This window comes from Ursus maritimus, unplaced genomic scaffold (genome assembly GCF_017311325.1).
Source record: "Ursus maritimus isolate PB19 unplaced genomic scaffold, ASM1731132v1 scaffold_30, whole genome shotgun sequence".
Classification (NCBI taxonomy): Eukaryota; Metazoa; Chordata; class Mammalia; order Carnivora; family Ursidae; genus Ursus; species Ursus maritimus.
This window is the reverse complement of record NW_024425564.1, coordinates 7510828-7528909: the sequence shown is the minus strand read 5'-3', so window position 1 is coordinate 7528909 and position 18082 is coordinate 7510828. Positions and strand designations below refer to the sequence as shown.

Here is an 18082-nt window from a genome sequence, read left to right as displayed (position 1 = left end):
TTATTCATACTGTGATATTTTGTCTTTTTTTCAAAAATCATGTGCAAATCAGGGGTTAAGGTAGAGGGTAGATGAGATCTAGGCACACAGAGGGACACATGCATAGATACACAGATACATGGTTAGATAGGTATGGGGGGTACTTTAGGTGACATGGATAGAGTGGACAGCAACAGACATCAGGCCCACTTTCTCAAAGCTTACAAACCACCATGGAGGGCTGTAAAACAAATTTTTACCAAAGAATACATGATTATAATCGGCTCACTTTTTCCGTTTTTCAAGTTCTTATTTAAGTTTCAGTTAGTTAATATGCAGTGTAATGTTAGTTTCCGGTGTACAAATTAGTGATTCAAGACGTCTGTACACCGCTCGGTGCTCATCACAAGTGCACCCTTTAATCCCCTTCACCTGTTTCTCCCAACCTACCCACCTCCCCTCTACCAACCATCGGTTCGTTCTCTAGTTAAGAGTGTATTTCCTGGTCTTCCTCTCTTCCCCACGATGCCCCACCAGATTCCTCTGCTTTGTTTCTTAAATTCTGCATATGACTGAAATCGTATGGTATTTGTCTTTCTCCGGCAGACTTATTTTGCTGAGCATACTACCTAGTTCCACAACACTGCAAACAGCAAGACTCAGTTCTTTTTTATGGCTGAGTAATATTATATTATATATGTAAATATGTATATTTATTTATACACATTATGTACACGTTATATATGTAAATATATAATGTAAAAGTATATTTGAATATACTGTAATATTGCCTTATGTATATAGATATATATCATGTTTTCATTGTCCATTCATCAACTCATGGACATTTGGGCTCTTTCCTAATTAGGCTATTGTTGATAATGCTGCTGTCAACATCGGGGGGCATGTATCTCTTCAAATTAGCATTTCTGTATCTTTTGGGTAAATACATCCTAGCGCAATTGCTGGATCGGAGGGTGGTTCTATTTTTAACTTTTTGAGGAACCTCCATACTGTTTTCCGGAGTGGCTGCACTAGGCTGCATTCCCACCAACAGTGTCCGAGGGTTCCTCTTCCTCCGCAGCCTCTCCAACACCTGTTTCCTGTGTGTTCATTTTAGACATTCTGACCGGTGTGAGGTGGTATCTCATGGTACTTTTGATTTGTATTTCCCTGGTGATAAATGATGACGAGCACCTTTCATGAGTTTGTTAGCCATCTGAATGTCTTCTCTGGTGAAATGTCTATACGTGTTTTCTGCCTTTTTCTTTCTTTACTGGACTCTTTGTGTCTTGGGGGTTGAGCTTTATAAGTTCTTTATGTATTTTGGATACTACCCCTTATCAGATGTGTCATTTGCAGATATCTTCTCTCATGTCATAGGTTGCCTTTTAATTTGGTTCACTGTGCCCTTCACCATGCAGAAGCTTTTTATCTTGACAGAGTCTCAATAGTTCATTCTTGCTTTGGTTCGCTGGCCACGGGAGACAAATCTAGTAAGAAGACACTGTGGCTGATGTCAAACAGGTTACCGCCTGTGTTCTCCTCCAGGATTTTAATGGTTTCCTGACTCATAGTTAGGTGTTTGATCCGAATTGAATTTATTTTTTCTGTCTGATATAAGTAAGTGGTCCAGTATCATTCTTTTGCATGTTGCTGTCCAGTTTTCCCATCACCAATTTTGAGACACTCTCTTGTTTCCACTGGGGATTCTTTCCTGTTTTGTTAGAGACTAATTGACACTACAGTTGTGGGTTATTTCTGGGTTTTCTATTTTGCACTACTAGGTGTTTAGCTGAAGGATACAAAAACACTACTATGAAGGAATACACGCACCCCAGTGTGGATAACGGCTTTATCAATGATAGCCAAATTTTGGAAACAACCTAAATTCCCATCGACTAGTGAAAGGATAAAGAAGATGTGGTGTATATATTTGCGATGACATGGACGGAGCTAGAGAGTATTATACTAAACAAAATAAGTCAGTCAGAGAGAGACAAAGCCATATCATTTTATTCATATGTGGAATTTAAGAAACAAAAAGAAATGAACATGATGGGGGAAAATAAAAACAAAACAGAGAGGCAAACCAAGAAACAGACTCTTCACTAGAGAGAACAAACTGATGGTTACCAGAAGGGAGGTGGGTAGGGGGATAGGATGACTAGGTGATGGGACTAAGGAGGGCACTTCCTTTTTTCTTTCCTTTTTTTTTTCCACTTCACTCCTTGGTACTTCATTTTCTTTTTTCTTCTCCTTTTTTTTATTATGATATGTTAGTCGCCATACAGTACATCGTTAACTTTTGAAGTAGTGTTCCATGATTCCTTGTTTGCGTGTGACATGAGGAGGGCACTTCTGATGAGCGCTGGGTGTTGTATGGACGATTGAATCACTAAATTCTACACCTGAAACTAATATTACATTGCATATTCACTAACTAATATTGTTTAAACAATGAAAAAATTTTAAAAAGAATTTAAAAAGTCAGGATAAGGAATGAAGACAGTTGCCAGAATCTAGAAAAGAGACGATAGTGGTTTGGATTATGGTAGAGATGGTGGAAGCTTTTTAAAAGTGAGAGGATAGTTAAAGTGTAATTTGCATTCAAGCTTCCCAGTCTGGGTGACAAGTTAGGTATTGGGATGAGAGAGATAAATGTGCCCAAGATAAATGCCTTATCCCCCACACAAGAAACCGGACATCAACAGTGCTACTCACCAAGATTTGAAAAGAGAGGAACACTCTTTGCCTCGTTCTGACATTCACAAAATAATTACATTTTATAGGTGAATTTGCTGACCAATAAAAGAGTGTGTTCACTATTTCAAGCCAAGAAGATTTGTACAGAATCGGAGGGTCCCATCACGTTAGAAACAGATCTATCCCAAAGTTCCAAACTTAAATATGAGAAATTTCAGAACTTGAGTTTAAGAGTAACCTCGCCAAGCTCACCCAGATAAAAATATAATGTTAAACGTCACTATAAAAGGATCTACAGCAAAGACCAGTTTACTTGGCTCTTACATTTACTTTTACCCATTATTTTTGAAGTATTAACATAAATTATTTCCCTTTAATATTCTGTATTTAATTAAACCATGTAGATAGTCTGTACTGACATATTTCTCTTCCTTCTCCTCCTCTCCCTCCTCCCCCTCCTCCCCCCTTCTTGCTCCTCCTGCTCCTCTTCTTCCTCATCTTCATCCCCATCCTCCTTCACCTGCTTCTACTCTTCTCGTTCTAGGACTTGGTCACTGAGGGGCTATGGACCAAAACAATTGCACTTCTCTACACGGTTTTGTTCTGCTTGGTTTCTCTGACCATCCCAAACTGGAGATGGTCCTCTCAGGAGTTGTCACTATCTTCTACTTCGTTACCTGGGTGGGTAACACAGCCATCATCCTTGCATCTCTCCTGGATCCCCATCTCCACACGCCAATGTATTTTTTCCTCAGGAATTTATCTTTCCTGGATCTCTGCTTCACAACTAGCGTCGTCCCTCAAATGCTGGTTAACTTGTGGGGACCTGACAAGACCATCAGTTATGAGGGCTGTGTCACTCAACTCTACGTTTATATGTGGTTGGGGTCCACTGAGTGCCTCCTCCTAGGTGTTATGTGCTATGATCGTTTCACAGCTATCTGTAAGCCCTTGCATTACTTCGTCATCATGAACCCCCATCTCTGTCTCAGGATGGTAATCACAGTCTGGAGCATTAGTTTGGCCAACTCTGTGATATTATGTACACTCACCCTGAATTTGCCTCGATGTGGAAACAACCTCGTGGACCATTTCTTGTGCGAGTTGCCAGCTATGGTCAAAATAGCTTGTATAGACACCACAAGAGTTGAAATGTCTGTTTTTGCTTTAGGCATCGTCATTGTCCTTACGCCCCTCAGCCTTATTCTTATATCCTATGGCTACATCGCCAAAGCTGTGCTGAGAATAAAGTCAAACGCAGGCCGACAAAAAGCAATTAATACCTGCGGATCCCATCTCACTGTTGTGTCCATATTCTATGGAACTATTATCTACATGTACCTACAACCAGGTAACAGTGCCTCTCAAGACCAGGGCAAGTTCCTCACGGTCTTTTACACAATCATCACTCCAAGTCTCAACCCTCTTGTTTATACCCTACGGAATAAGGACATGAAGAATGCACTGCGGAAGCTGGTGAGACTTGACCACGAATCTACAAAATTGAAGAGGAGCCAGGTGTCATAGCAAAATATTACCCTGGATAAGGCAATGAAATATGTTTTCTTTTTTTTTTTTTAAAGATTTTATTTATTTATTCGACAGAGATAGAGACAGCCAGCAAGAGAGGGAACACAAGCAGGGGGAGTGGGAGAGGAAGAAGCAGACTCATAGCGGAGGAGCCTGATGTGGGGCTCGATCCCATAACGCCCTGAGCCGAAGGCAGACGCCCAACTGCTGTGCCACCCAGGCGCCCCTGAAATATGTTTTCTAATCGTCTTTACTTTTTGCATTCGATTATAATTGACACAGCGTGTTCTGTTAGTTCCAGGTGCACACTATAACGATTGAGCGATTCTGTCCATTTCTCAGTGTCCCACTTGAGAAGGGTACTCTATATCCCCTTTATCTATATCACCCATCAGTGATCCTCCTCCCCTCTCGTAACCACTTATTTGTTCTGTGTTTAAGTGTCTATGTTTTTTGTTTGTCTCCTGTTTTGTTTGTTCATTTGTTTTGTTTCCTAAATCCCACAGATGTGTGAACTCGTATGGTGTTTGTCTTTCCTGCCTGCCTTAGTTCACTTAGCGTTACTCCCTCTAGATCCATCCATGTTGTTGCCAACGGCAAGGTTTTGTTCTTTTTATGGCTCAGTAGTATTCCATCGTGTGTATACGTACACCATGTTTTCTTTAGCCATTCATCCAGGAATGGTCACTAGGTTGCTTCTATATCTTGGCTGTTATAAGTAAGGCTGCAATAGACACGAGGGTGTGTACATCTTTTCAAATTAGTTTTTATGCTTGTTTGTTTTCTTTGGGTAACTCAGCATTGGAATTACTGGATCATATGGTAAATCCATTTTTTTATCTTTCAGAGAACCTTCATAGTCTTTCCCGTGGTGGTGCACCAATTTGTATCTCACCGATGGTGCAAGAAAACAGTAATTTTTTGACATCGGCCATAGGTACATTTTTCTAACTGTATCTCCTCTGATAAGGGAAACAAAGGAAAATTTAACTGTTAGGCCTACACCAAAATAAAAAGGTTTTGCAGAGCAAGGAAACCATCCACAAAACAAAAACTCCACCTCCTGAATGGGAGAAGATGTTTGCAAATGATACATCCAATAAGGAGCTCATATGCAAAATATATAGAGAACTTATACAACTCAATACCAAACAACAACAACAAAACTCCAGTTTAAAACATGGGCAGAGGATCTAAATAGACTTTTTTCCAAAAAAGATACAGATGGTCAACGAGTGTATGAAAGGATGCTCAAGATCACTAATCATCAGGGAAATGTGAATTAAAATACCAATAAAGTATCACACTTCACCTGTCAGAATGGCTAAATTAAAAAACAGAAGACGGAAAAGTTGTTGGCAAGGAAAAGATACCCTTGTGCTCTATTGTGAGCCTGTCTTTAATGTCTATGAAGCAACCAGTCCCTAGACCATGGACACAATTAATAGCATAATTCCTGTTTGTAAACATTCTCTGGATGCAAACAATTTCATAACCATCCTACTTAGCTCTATTATGACTCTAATCACTGACATACCTTCAGAGAAAATAGCTCACTAGGAATTTGTAATTTTGTTTGTAATATAACACACAGAGGATGTAGACATAAACCTAATGCATTTAATTCATTCTAAGGACCCACAGAATTGTTTTGATGATCTAGTTTTTATTTTCTGAATCTCAATTTACCCAGGAAGAAAAATCACTTAATATTTCTGAACTGGTGTTATCTTACGTTTAAAATGATTATTAGCAATCGAAGACGACAGCATAGTAGGAGGACTCTACCTTCCTCCCGTCCCATGAACACAGCTAGATAACTATCCCATCATCCTAAATACCCCAGAAATTGACCTGAGGACGGAGAGAACAAACTCCACAACTAGAGGGAAAGCGAGGCCACATCAAGGAAGGGAGGAAGTGTGGAGATGTGGTTTGGAGAAGAAACAGATCATGGGTGCTAGAGAGGGCAGGGCGCCCTGGTCACAGCAAAGGGCAAGAGAGAGAGGAGCACAGAGGAATGCACAAGGAGAACATTTCCCCAACATCATTGGCTTGGAAAGTGAGAAGGGTTGATGTTCATGAGTTCTTGCAACCAGTGGGGCCTAAAGCCTGGAGGTTTGAAGGTGGACAGGCTTGGCTGGGGTAGAGCCCTGAGGGCACTGTGCTGCTCTTGGAGAGAAGGCAGGCAAACAACCCTCGGGGATAGGGCAGGGATAAAAGTGGTCTGAAGAATGCCTGAGGCACACAGCGGGAGATGAATCGCTCTGCCCTGGGAGGCAATACTCACAGAGACACCTCTCTGGGAACAGGGAAGCTGACCAGCGCCATGCCCCTCCCCCACCCCTCAGCATAAACAGAGCCCTCTGCAGGAGGCAGCACACTGCTTACACTGGTTGCCCCACTTGCTTACACCAAGCCCCTACCCTGGCACTCTGGCAGGACTGCCCTTCTCCCTCAAGCTCACCCCATTCCCAGTATAGTGCCCCGCCCGCCCCCCAAAGACCAGCCAAGGCCTCTGTGCATACCATGTCTCTAAACCCTGGAGTTTTAAAGGTCAGCAGGCTTGGCTGGGATAGAGCCAAGGGGTCGGTGCTCTGCTCCTGGAGAGAAGGCAGTCAAACACCCTGGGTGTAGACAGCATGGAAACAGCAATCTGAAAATCATCTGGGGACACAGTAGAGAGATAATCCTCTATTCTAGGGGTGCTTCCCTGAGAGGCAGAATTTAGGGAGAAGCCTCTCCAGGAACAAAGGACCTGGCCAGTGCCATTTCTTTCCTGCAGCCCTCAGCATAAACACAGAGCCACCTGTGGGAAGCAGGGCAGCACCCACACTGGCTGCCTAAGTTGCCTCACCAAGCCCCACCCCCTGTGCTCTGGGCGGGGATGGCCCTTCTCAGTCAAGCATGCCTCAGTCCCAGCATGGCAGGCCCCTTCTCCCAGAAGACCAGCAAAACCTACTGCCCACAACACATCTCCAGAACAGAGAATTTCACAGGGCATCAGTTCTGGTGGAGTTGGTGTCAGGTCTCATTTCAGAAGACCACAGCACACCTAGTCAAAACTCACCACATTCAGGCCAGGGTCCAAACACTGCCAATGGCAGGCAAGGAGAGCCTCTGCAGATGACCACCCTGAAGGACAGAGCAGCCAAAACACAGCAGTGGAGCACAGGCTGCACGTGCTGGAGACACTCCCTGAAGCCCCAGACCCTGGGCACTACATGACCTCTTCTTCATAAGGCCATTCCTTTTGGGAGGAAGAGACATAACTGTGGCTTTTCTAACACAGAGAAGAAGGCAGAGACTTAGACAAAACGCCAAGAGACAGGAATTTATACCAAATGAAGGAACAAGATAAGGTCACGGCCAGATTCTAAGTGAAACATATATAAGTAACATGCCGAATGGAGAATTTAAAGCAGCAATCATAAGGATACACACCGGGCTTGAGAAAAAAATGGAAGACACCAGGGAGACCCTTACCACAGACATGAAAGAGTTTAAAAAGAATCAATCAGAGATAAAGAATGCAATAAACTAGAGAGGAAATAAGCTTGATGAAATGAACAGCATGCAGGAAGGAGCAGGAAAATGCCTAAGTGATATGGAAGACAAAGTACTGGGAAATAAGGGAGCTGAACAAAGGACATGAAGAAGACTTACAGATCGTGAGAACAGACTTAGGGACCTCAGTGACTATAACAAATGTAATTATATTCATAGTACAAGAGACCCAGAAGAAGAGAGAAACAGGGAGTAGGAAATGTATTTCAAGGAATAATAGTGGAAAACTTCCTATTAATCGGGGGAAAGAAACAGATATTCAAATCCAGGAGGCACATAGAACTCCCATCAAAACCAACAAAAGCAGGGCAACACTAAGACATAGTCTAATTAAATGCGCAAAATATAGTGATAAAGAAAAAAATCTTAAGGGGGCGCCTGAGTGGCACAGCGGTTAAACATCTCCCTTCGGCTCAGGGCTTGATCCCGGCGTTCTGGGATCGAGCCCCACATCAGGCTCCTCCGCTGGGAGTCTGCTTCTTCCTCTCCCACTCCCCCTGCTTGTGTTCCCTCTCTCGCTGGCTGTCTCTCTCTCTGTCGAATAAATAAATAAAATCTTTAAAAAAAAAGAAAAAGAAAAAAATCTTTATGCAATAGCCCATAGGTTTTGGACCGATGTGTTTTTATTCTCATTAGTTTCCATGAATTGTTTAAGTTCTTCTTTAATTTTCTGGTTGACTCAATCAGTCATGAACAGGATGGTCTTTATCTTCCAAGTGTTTGAATTCTTTCCAAATTTTTTCTTGACTGAGTTCCAGTTTCAAAGCATTGTGGTCTGAAAACACGCGGGGAATAATCTCAACCTTTTGGTATCAGTTGAGATCTGATTTGTGGCCCAGTATGTGGTCTATTCTGGGAAAAGTTCCATGTGCTTAAAGAAGAATGAGTATTCTGTTTTTGGGGATGGAATGTTGTCTATATATCTACAAAGTCCATCTGGTGCAATGTGTCATTCAAAGCTCTTGTTTCTTTGTTGATCTTCTGCTTAGATGATGTGTCTATTGCCGAGAGTGGAGTGTAGAGGTATCCTACTATTAAAGTATTATTATCAATATGATTCTTTATTTTGGTTAAAAGTTGATTTATGTAGTAGGTGCCTGCTCCCGTGTTGGGGGCATAGATATTTACAATTGTTAGATTTTCTTGTTGGATAGACCCTTTACGTATGATACAGTGTCCTTCTACATCTCTTACTACAGACTCTGGTTTAAAATCTAATTTGTCTGGATGAGAATTGCTACCTCAGCTTTTTTTTTTTTAGTGTTTTTATTTTTTTATTGTAATAATTTTTTATTATGTTAGTCACCATACAGTACATCCTTAGTTTTTGATGTAGTTATTCATTATTTGCATATAACACCCAGTGCTCCATGCAATATGTGCCCTCCTTAATACCCATCACCGGCCTATCCCAATCCCCCACCCCCCCCGCCCCTCTGAAGCCCTCAGTCTGTTTCCCAGAGTCCATAGTCTCTCATGGTTCATTCCCCCTTCTGTTTACCCCCCCTTCATTCTTCCCTTCCTTCTCCTACCGATCTTCCTGCTATTTCTTATGTTCCATAAATGAGTGAAAGCATATGATAATTGTCTTTCTCTGCTTGATTTATTTCACTTAGCATTATCTCCTCCAGTCCCGTCCATGTTGCTGCAAATGTTGGGTAATCGTTTTTTCTGATGGCTGAGTAATATTTCATTGTCTATATGGACCACAACTTCTTAATCCAGTCATCTGTTGAAGGGCATCTCGGCTCCTTCCACGATTTAGCTATTGTGGACAATGCTGCTATGAACACTGGGGTGCATATGGCCCTTCTCTTCACTACGTCTGTATCTTTGGGGTAAATACCCAGTAGTGCAATTGCTGGATCATAGGGTAGCTCAATTTTTAACTTTTTAAGGGACCTCCACACTGTTTTCCAGAGTGGCTGTACCAACTTGCGTTCCCACCAATAGTGTAAGAGGAATCCCCTTTCTCCACATCCTCTCCAACATTTGTTGTTTCTTGCCTTATCAATTTTTGCCATTCTAACTGGCGTAAGGTGGTATCTCAGTATGGTTTTGATTTGAATTTCCCTGATGGCTAGTGATTTTGAACATTTTTTCATGTGTCTGTTAGCCATTTGTATGTCTTCATTGGAAAAGTGTCTGTTCATATCTTTTTTTAAAAATTTTTAATTTTTATTTTTTTAATGTAAAGTTCGATGATTCATTAGTTGCGTATAACACCCAGTGCACCATGCAATACGTGCCCTCCTTACCACCCATCACCAGCCTATCCCATTCCCCCACCTCCTCCCCTCTGAAGCCCTCAGTTTGTTTCTCAGAGTCCATAGTGTTCATTTCTGCCCATTTTTTGATTTGATTATTTGTTTCTCATGTATTGAGTTTGAGTTCTTTTTTTTTACAGTAATATATTTTTATTATATTATGTTAGGCACCATACAGTACATCCCTGGTTTTTGATGTAAAGTTCCATGATTCATTAGTTGTGTATAACACCCAGTGCACCATGCAATACGTGTCCTCCTTACTATCCATCACCAGCCTATCCCATTCCCCCATCCCCCTCCCCTCTGAAGCCCTCAGTTTGTTTCTCAGAGTCCATAGTCTCTCATGCTTCATTCCCCCTTCTGTTTACCCCCCCTTTATCTCTTTCTTCTCCTACCAATCTTCCTCCTTCTTATGTTCCATAAATGAGTGAAACCATATGATAATTGTCTTTCTCTGCTTGACTTATTTCACTTAGCATAACCTCCTCCAGTGCCATCCATGTTGCAGCAAATGTTGAGAAATCATTCTTTTTGATAGCTGAGTAATATTCCATTGTATATATGGACCACATCTTCTTTTTTGTTGTTGTTTAAGATTTTATTTATTTATGTGACAGAGAGACAGCCAGCGAGAGAGGGAACACAGCAGGGGGAGTGGGAGAGGAAGAAGCAGGCTCCCAGCGGAGGAGCCTGATGTGGGACTCGATCCCAGAACGCCGGGATAACGCCCTGAGCCGAAGGCAGACGCTTAACCGCTGTGCCACCCAGGCGCCCCCTTTTATTTTTTTTAAGATTTTATTTATTTATTTGACAGAGAGAGACAGCCAGCAAGAGAGGGAACACAAGCAGGGGGAGTGGGAGAGGAAGAAGCAGGCTCATAGCAGAGGAGCCTGATGTGGGGCTCGATCCCATAATGCCGGGATCACGCCCTGAGCTGAAGGCAGACGTTTAACCGCTGTGCCACCCAGGCGCCCTCCTGTACTGCATCTTCTTAATCCAGTCATCTGTTGAAGGGCATCTCGGCTCCTTCCATGATTTAGCTATTGTGGACATTGCTGCTATGAACATTGGGGTGCATATGGCCCTTCTCTTCACTACGTCTGTATCTTCGGGGTAAATACCCAGTAGTGCAATGGCTGGGTCATAGGGTACCTCAATTTTTAACTTTTTAAGGGACCTCCACACTGTCTTCCAGAGTGGCTGTACCAATTTGCATTCCCACCAACAATGTAGGAGGGATCCCCTTTCTCCACATCCTCTCCAACAATTGTTGTTTCTTGCCTTGTTAATTTTTGCCATTCTAACTGGCATAAGGTGGTATCTCAGTGTGGTTTTGATTTGAATTTCCCTGATGGCTAATGATTTTGAACATTTTTTTCATGTGTCTGTTAGCCATTTGTATGTCTTCATTGGAAAAGTGTCTGTTCATATCTTCTGCCCATTTTATGATTTATTTGTTTTTTGTGTATCGAGTTTGAGAAGTTCTTTGTAGATCTTGGATTCCAGTCTTTTATCTGTAGTGTCATTTGCAAATATCCTCTCCCATTCCGTGGGCTACCTCTTAGTTTTTTGACTGTTTCGTTGGCCGTGCAGAAGCTTTTTATCTCGATGAAGTCCCACAAGTTCATTTTTTCCTTTGTTTTTCTTGCCTTAGGAGACGTGTCAAAAAGAAATTGCTGTGGCCAATGTCGAATAGGCTACTGCCTATGGTCTCCTCTATGATTTTGATGTATTCCTGTCTCACATTGAGGTCTTTCATCCATTTGGAGTTTATCTTTGTGTATGGTGTGAGAGAGTGGTCAAGTTTCATTCTTTTGCATGTACCTGTCCAATTTTTCCCAGCACCATTTATTGAGGGGACTGTCTTTTTTCCACTGGATGTTTTTTCCTGCTTTGTAAAAAATTAGTTGCCCATAAAGTTGAACGTCCATCCCCAGCTTTCTTTTGAGGTCCGTTGGCATGATAAATGGTTCTCCATCCCCTCACTTTCAATCTGGAGGTGTCTTTAGGTTCAAAATGAGTCTCTTGTAGACAGCATGAGGATGGGTCCTGTCTTTTTCTCCAATCTTCAACACCGTGCCATTTCATGGGAGTATTTACGCCATTCATGTTGAGAGTAACTATTGAAAGATATGAATTTACTGCCATCATATTGCCTGTAAAGTCCCTGGTTTTATAGATTACCTTTGTAAATTTCTCGCCTATATTACTCTTGGGGTTTTTCTTCTTTTATAGAATCCCCCTTAGTATTTCAGCAGGGCTGGCTTGGTGGTCACTTGTTCTTTCAGTTCCTGCCAGTTCTGGAAGCTCTTTGTCTCTCCATCCTTTCTGAATGACAGCCTTGCTGGATAAAGTATTCTTGTCTGCATGTTCTTCTCATTTAGTACCCTGAATATGTCTTGCCAGCTCTTTCTGGTTTGCCAGGTCTGATGTTATTCTGATGTTCCTCCCTCCATACCTGAGAAATCTCCTCCCCTAGCTGCTCTCAGGATAGCTTCCTTGGATCTAAGAGTAGCAAGTCTTAGTATTATATGCTGGGGTGTTTTTCTATTTTTATTGATCTTGGGAGGGGTCCTCTCTGCCTCTTGAACACGAATGCTTGTTTCCTTCCCCAGATTAGGGAAGTTCTCAGCTATGAGTTGTTCAAATATACCTCTAGTCCTCTCTCTCCACCCCCTCAGGTATCCCAATAGTTCTGACATTGGAATGTTTCATGGCATCATTGATCTCCCTAAATGTGTTCTCATGGCTTCTCACTGCTTATCCCTATCCTACTCGGCTTCCTTCCTTCCTATCAGCTTATCTTCTAGATCACTAATTGTTCTTCTGCCTCATTTACCCCTGGCTGTTAGAGTATCCAGTTTAGACTATATCTCATTCATAGCATTTATAAGTTTGGCCTGATTAGATCTCATTTCTGTGCTCAGAGATTCTATATTGCCACTAGTGTTTTTCTCAAGCCTGTATATTGGCTTCATAATTGATACCCTGAAGTCTATCTCTGAGATCTTGCTTATATCCATATCCAATAGGTTTGTGGCAGTGGCCATCTTCTCTGGTTCTTTTCTTTGTTGGGAGTTTCTCCTCCTAGTCATTCTGTTGAGGGGGTGTTGAAGGAATGTACAGATTGCAAAATATCAACCACCACCCAAGCAAGATGCACTCTAGGAAAATCCAGAGTGGTTGGAAGCCACCACCAAACAAACAAACAAACAAACAAAAAACAAACAAACAAAAAAACCAAAGCCAAAATGAAACACAAGAATAAAATTTATAAAATTAAAAAGTAAAAAAAAATTTAGGGCGCCTGGGTAGCGCAGTCGTTAAGCGTCTGCCTTCGACTCAGGGCGTGATCCTGGCGATCTGGGATCGAGCCCCACATCAGGCTCCTCCGCTATGAGCCTGCTTCTTCCTCTCCCACTCCCCCTGCTGTGTTCCCTCTCTCGCTGGCTGTCTCTATCGCTGTCAAATAAATAAATAAAATCTTTTAAAAAAAAATAAAAAGTAAAAAAAATTTAAAATTAAAAAAAAAGGGGTGAGTGGATGGGGGCTATAATATCTCAGTGTGGACAAAGTAGGGTGTTTCAATTGTTCCTGGGTATGTTTTGGTCTGTTAGAGGACCCTACTTTCCAAAATTACAGGGAAAGTAAAACTTGTATATATGTAAAGGTAATATTGAATAGGAAAAAAAGACTACAATGAAGCCTGCGTCTATAAAAAATATAAGTGTGAAAAAGTACAAGTTAAAAGCTACTATGAAATATAAGTTGTTATATTAAACATCTAGTTCAAATGAGAAAAATGTAAAAAGAAAAAGAAGAAGCATAAGAGAAAGAATAAAAAGAAAAAGAGAGTTGTATCTGAAAAATAAACCAGCCGTGATGCAATGCCTGGAGCTCAATATACTATTTTCCCCTGGTGTTGGTTTTTTACCGTTTTATGGGGACCATAGTGTTGTGGGCCTTTTGTTCTTCCAGCCTGTCTTTTGGGGAAGGGGCCTGCCGCACTCTCAGGCAACCCTGCTTGGGCAGAGTTGCCCTGCCCCCTGTAGGGTGAATGGGCTCAGTGGATACCATTCTTTTGAACTTTTGTTCTCTGGCGGCTTTCCTGCCTCTTCAGAGGGTAAGAGCAAAAATAGCCACACCCAAACCTCTGTCCCTGCGCAGAGAAATCGCAGTCTGCTTTCTTCAATAAAACCTCCAGGACCAACAGTCTCTGTTTATGTATGCGCTGCCAGAAACCGCAGCCTCCCATGGTATGGGCCCACAGCTCTCTCAGAGGTCATCCCAGGGTCCGAGTGTATCCCTGCCCTTTGTTCTTCTAAAACAGAGAGAGGCGTTTGGCTCGCATGCACATGTGCAGCTTCTGGGTCCTCTCTGGGTGCTGCAATGGGATAGGCTGGTGATGGGTATTAAGGAGGGTACATATTGCATGGTGCACTGGGTGTTATACGCAAGTAATGAATCATGGAACTTTACATAAAAAACTAGGGATGTACTGTATGGTGACCAACATAATAAAAAAATATTATTATAAAAAAATAAATAAATAAAGCCCTTTCCAGGCTGTACTGCTCTGCGAGTTTTTGCCCAGTCCCAGGACTCTTTTGTGCTCTGGTCTTATATCACTTTTCAGGAACCAGCTAATGGAGGCTCCCTCCCCCTTCTGTTTATTTTCTGATATCTCCCCAATTCACGATTCTGCCCTTCCTGCCTTGTGACAGGCAGTGCTTTTCAGCTCATAGAGATCCAGATACATATTCTTATATCTCAGGCTGATTTCATGGGTGTTCAGAATGGTTTGGTAGATATACAGCTAAGTTCAGGGGGCCAGTTGAAATGGGATTCCCCTACTCCTCTGCCATCTTGGTTTCTCTTGTCAATGGTATTTTAATAGGGATTGCATTGAATGTGTAGACTGCTCTTGGTAGCATAGATATTTATCAATGTTTATTCTTCCAATCCATGACCATGGAATGTTTTCCATCTCTTTGTATCTTCCTTAATTTCTTTCATAAGTTTTCTATAGTTTCTAGACTACAGATTCTTCCATTTCCTTGCTGGTTATTTGTCTGTTCAGATGCTCTACCTCTTCCTGTTTCAGGCAACTGTGAAGGAAGTATTGTGTGGATGAAAGGACATTGGCAATATGCTACATCACATTCAATATATATTATGTGAGGCATTTCTGTGTAGTTCTGAGTTGGAAAGTAAAAATTATCCAGTGACTCCCCCTCTTCAATTCTCAAGAATTATGAGTGACAGGAGACAATATTTTATATCTGATTGATTACAATTATTAAATAATAGGGTTTTTTAGAGAGAGGTATCCTATCACAGAAAATATCAGAGTTTAATTCAAAAGTCACCACATTTCCCCATAAAAAAAACTTGATATTATGGCATGATAAATGGAAATGAAAAGATTTTATCATTTTAAAAAATTCCACTACATAAAAATGTACAAATCTACATTTCTGAATATTTCCATAAATTCCAAGATCTATAGGTAGATCAAAGCCAAATCCTAATTAATGTCAAGGGAATCATATTATTTTCTCCATTGAAGTTGAGACAGTCATGGAATGAATGTTTCATGAAAGAATACATAATGAATAAGACTGTCTTATCACCTTTTAATCCCTCTAATTTGTGTCTTCTCACTTTGTATACAATTAATGAAAAAATAACTTAAATAACAAAGATCCTTTACTCAAGATATTGATAAATGTTTCTATGTCATCACAAGAGATTTAATATGCAAGATCATGATTTCTATATTATTATTTAATATACAAACCATACTGTATATGTATCCATTCATTCAAGTTTATTTTTCTGAAGATCCAAGCATTAGCTTAGAAAAAAGAAAGCTAGATATCAAAACAGTTCTGTGGGTCTTTAGAATAAATTAAATGCATTCAGATTTATGTTTACATCCTCTTTGTGTTATATTACAAACAAAATTACAAATTCCTAATGAGCTTTTTTCTCTAAAGGTATGCCGATGATTAGAGTGATAATAGAGCTAAGTAGGATGGTTACAGTATTGTTGCATCCACAGAATGTTCCTGCACAGGAACTATGCTATTAATTGTGTCCATGGTCTAGGGACCATGGTTGCTTCAGTAGAAATTAAAGACAGACTCACCATAGAGCACAAGGGTTTCTTTTCCTCCACATCCTTGCCAACACTTGTTACTTCTTCTGTTATGGATTTTAGCCATTCTGACAAGTGGAAAGTGATATCTTATTGGTATTTTAATTCACATTTCCCTGATGATTAGTGATCTTGAGCATCCTTTCATACACTCGTTGACCATCTGTATCTTTTTTGGAAAAAAGTCTATTTAGATCCTCTGCCCATGTTTTAAACTGGAGTTTGTTGTTGTTGTTTGGTATTGAGTTGTATAAGTTCTCTATATATTTTGCATTTGAGCTCCTTATTGGATGTATCATTTGCAAACATCTTCTCCCATTCAGGAGGTAGAGTTTTTGTTTTGTGGATGGTTTCCTTGCTCTGCAAAACCTTTTTATTTTGGTGTAGGCCTAACAGTTAAATTTTCCTTTGTTTCCCTTATCAGAGGAGATACAGTTAGAAAAATGTACCTATGGCCGATGTCAAAAAATTACTGTTTTCTTGCACCATCGGTGAGATACAAATTGGTGCACCACCACGGGAAAGACTATGAAGGTTCTCTGAAAGATAAAAAAATGGATTTACCATATGATCCAGTAATTCCAATGCTGAGTTACCCAAAGAAAACAAACAAGCATAAAAACTAATTTGAAAAGATGTACACACCCTCGTGTCTATTGCAGCCTTACTTATAACAGCCAAGATATAGAAGCAACCTAGTGACCATTCCTGGATGAATGGCTAAAGAAAACATGGTGTACGTATACACACGATGGAATACTACTGAGCCATAAAAAGAACAAAACCTCGCCGTTGGCAACACCATGGATGGATCTAGAGGGAGTAACGCTAAGTGAACTAAGGCAGGCAGGAAAGACAAACACCATACGAGTTCACACATCTGTGGGATTTAGGAAACAAAACAAATGAACAAACAAAACAGGAGACAAACAAAAAACATAGACACTTAAACACAGAACAAATAAGTGGTTACGAGAGGGGAGGAGGATCACTGATGGGTGATATAGATAAAGGGGATATAGAGTACCCTTCTCAAGTGGGACACTGAGAAATGGACAGAATCGCTCAATCGTTATAGTGTGCACCTGGAACTAACAAAACACGCTGTGTCAATTATAATCGAATGCAAAAAGTAAAGACGATTAGAAAACATATTTCAGGGGCGCCTGGGTGGCACAGCAGTTGGGCGTCTGCCTTCGGCTCAGGGCGTTATGGGATCGAGCCCCACATCAGGCTCCTCCGCTATGAGTCTGCTTCTTCCTCTCCCACTCCCCCTGCTTGAGGTTGCCTTTGTCTTGATGACCACGATAAGTAACTCACACTTCGTGTCTCGACAGTTAGTTCGTCGGGCTGAGGTCACTATCTAAACCCAAGACCCTGAATCAAGTATGTGTCTGAAGATGTTTGAGTTGCTTTATGATCGCCGAATTAAAGATTGCATACCTCGCATGAAAGCGTAGCGCATAGCTGACTCATGATACATCTTCTAAGTCCGATGAATTCTCATCTCTGAATAACACAATAATTTTAATATCTAGTTCGTAGTAAGCATAGAATTCTACATGTGAGATAGGTACAGTATGATGTCGTGGAGCCAGATGTTTTGGGCTGATCCTGGTGATTCAGTTATCAGCTGGTGTGAACTTGGGAAAAATTACTTAACTTTTCAGTGCCTCAGATTTCTTGTCTACAATAGGGGGATGGGAAATGATACATATTTTCAGGGGTTAGTATGGGGGTAAATAAATTTAACATATGTAAAATATTGCAGTATTGGCTGGCACACAGTAAGCATTCAAATTAGTATTAACTATTACTATTGCAGTCGATTTGGGGGTCTGTACGATGTAAAGAACTTTTATCAGTTTTG

At 41.1% G+C, this 18082-nt stretch overlaps 1 protein-coding gene across 1 annotated transcript; it reads left to right on the top strand.

The window, feature by feature from the left end:
* Window positions 1-3249: 3249 nt before the first annotated feature.
* LOC103681944 (olfactory receptor 2W1) lies at window positions 3250-4283 on the top strand. Its single transcript, XM_008711506.1, has one exon. The coding sequence runs from the start codon at window positions 3250-3252 to the stop codon at window positions 4210-4212; it is 963 nt and encodes a 320-aa protein (XP_008709728.1). The 3' UTR covers window positions 4213-4283.
* Window positions 4284-18082: the final 13799 nt, after the last annotated feature.

Excerpts from the sequence above, each read along its gene's own strand:
- LOC103681944 (XM_008711506.1), top strand. The coding sequence starts at position 3,250 with ATGGACCAAAACAATTGCACTTCTCTACACGGTTTTGTTCTGCTTGGT.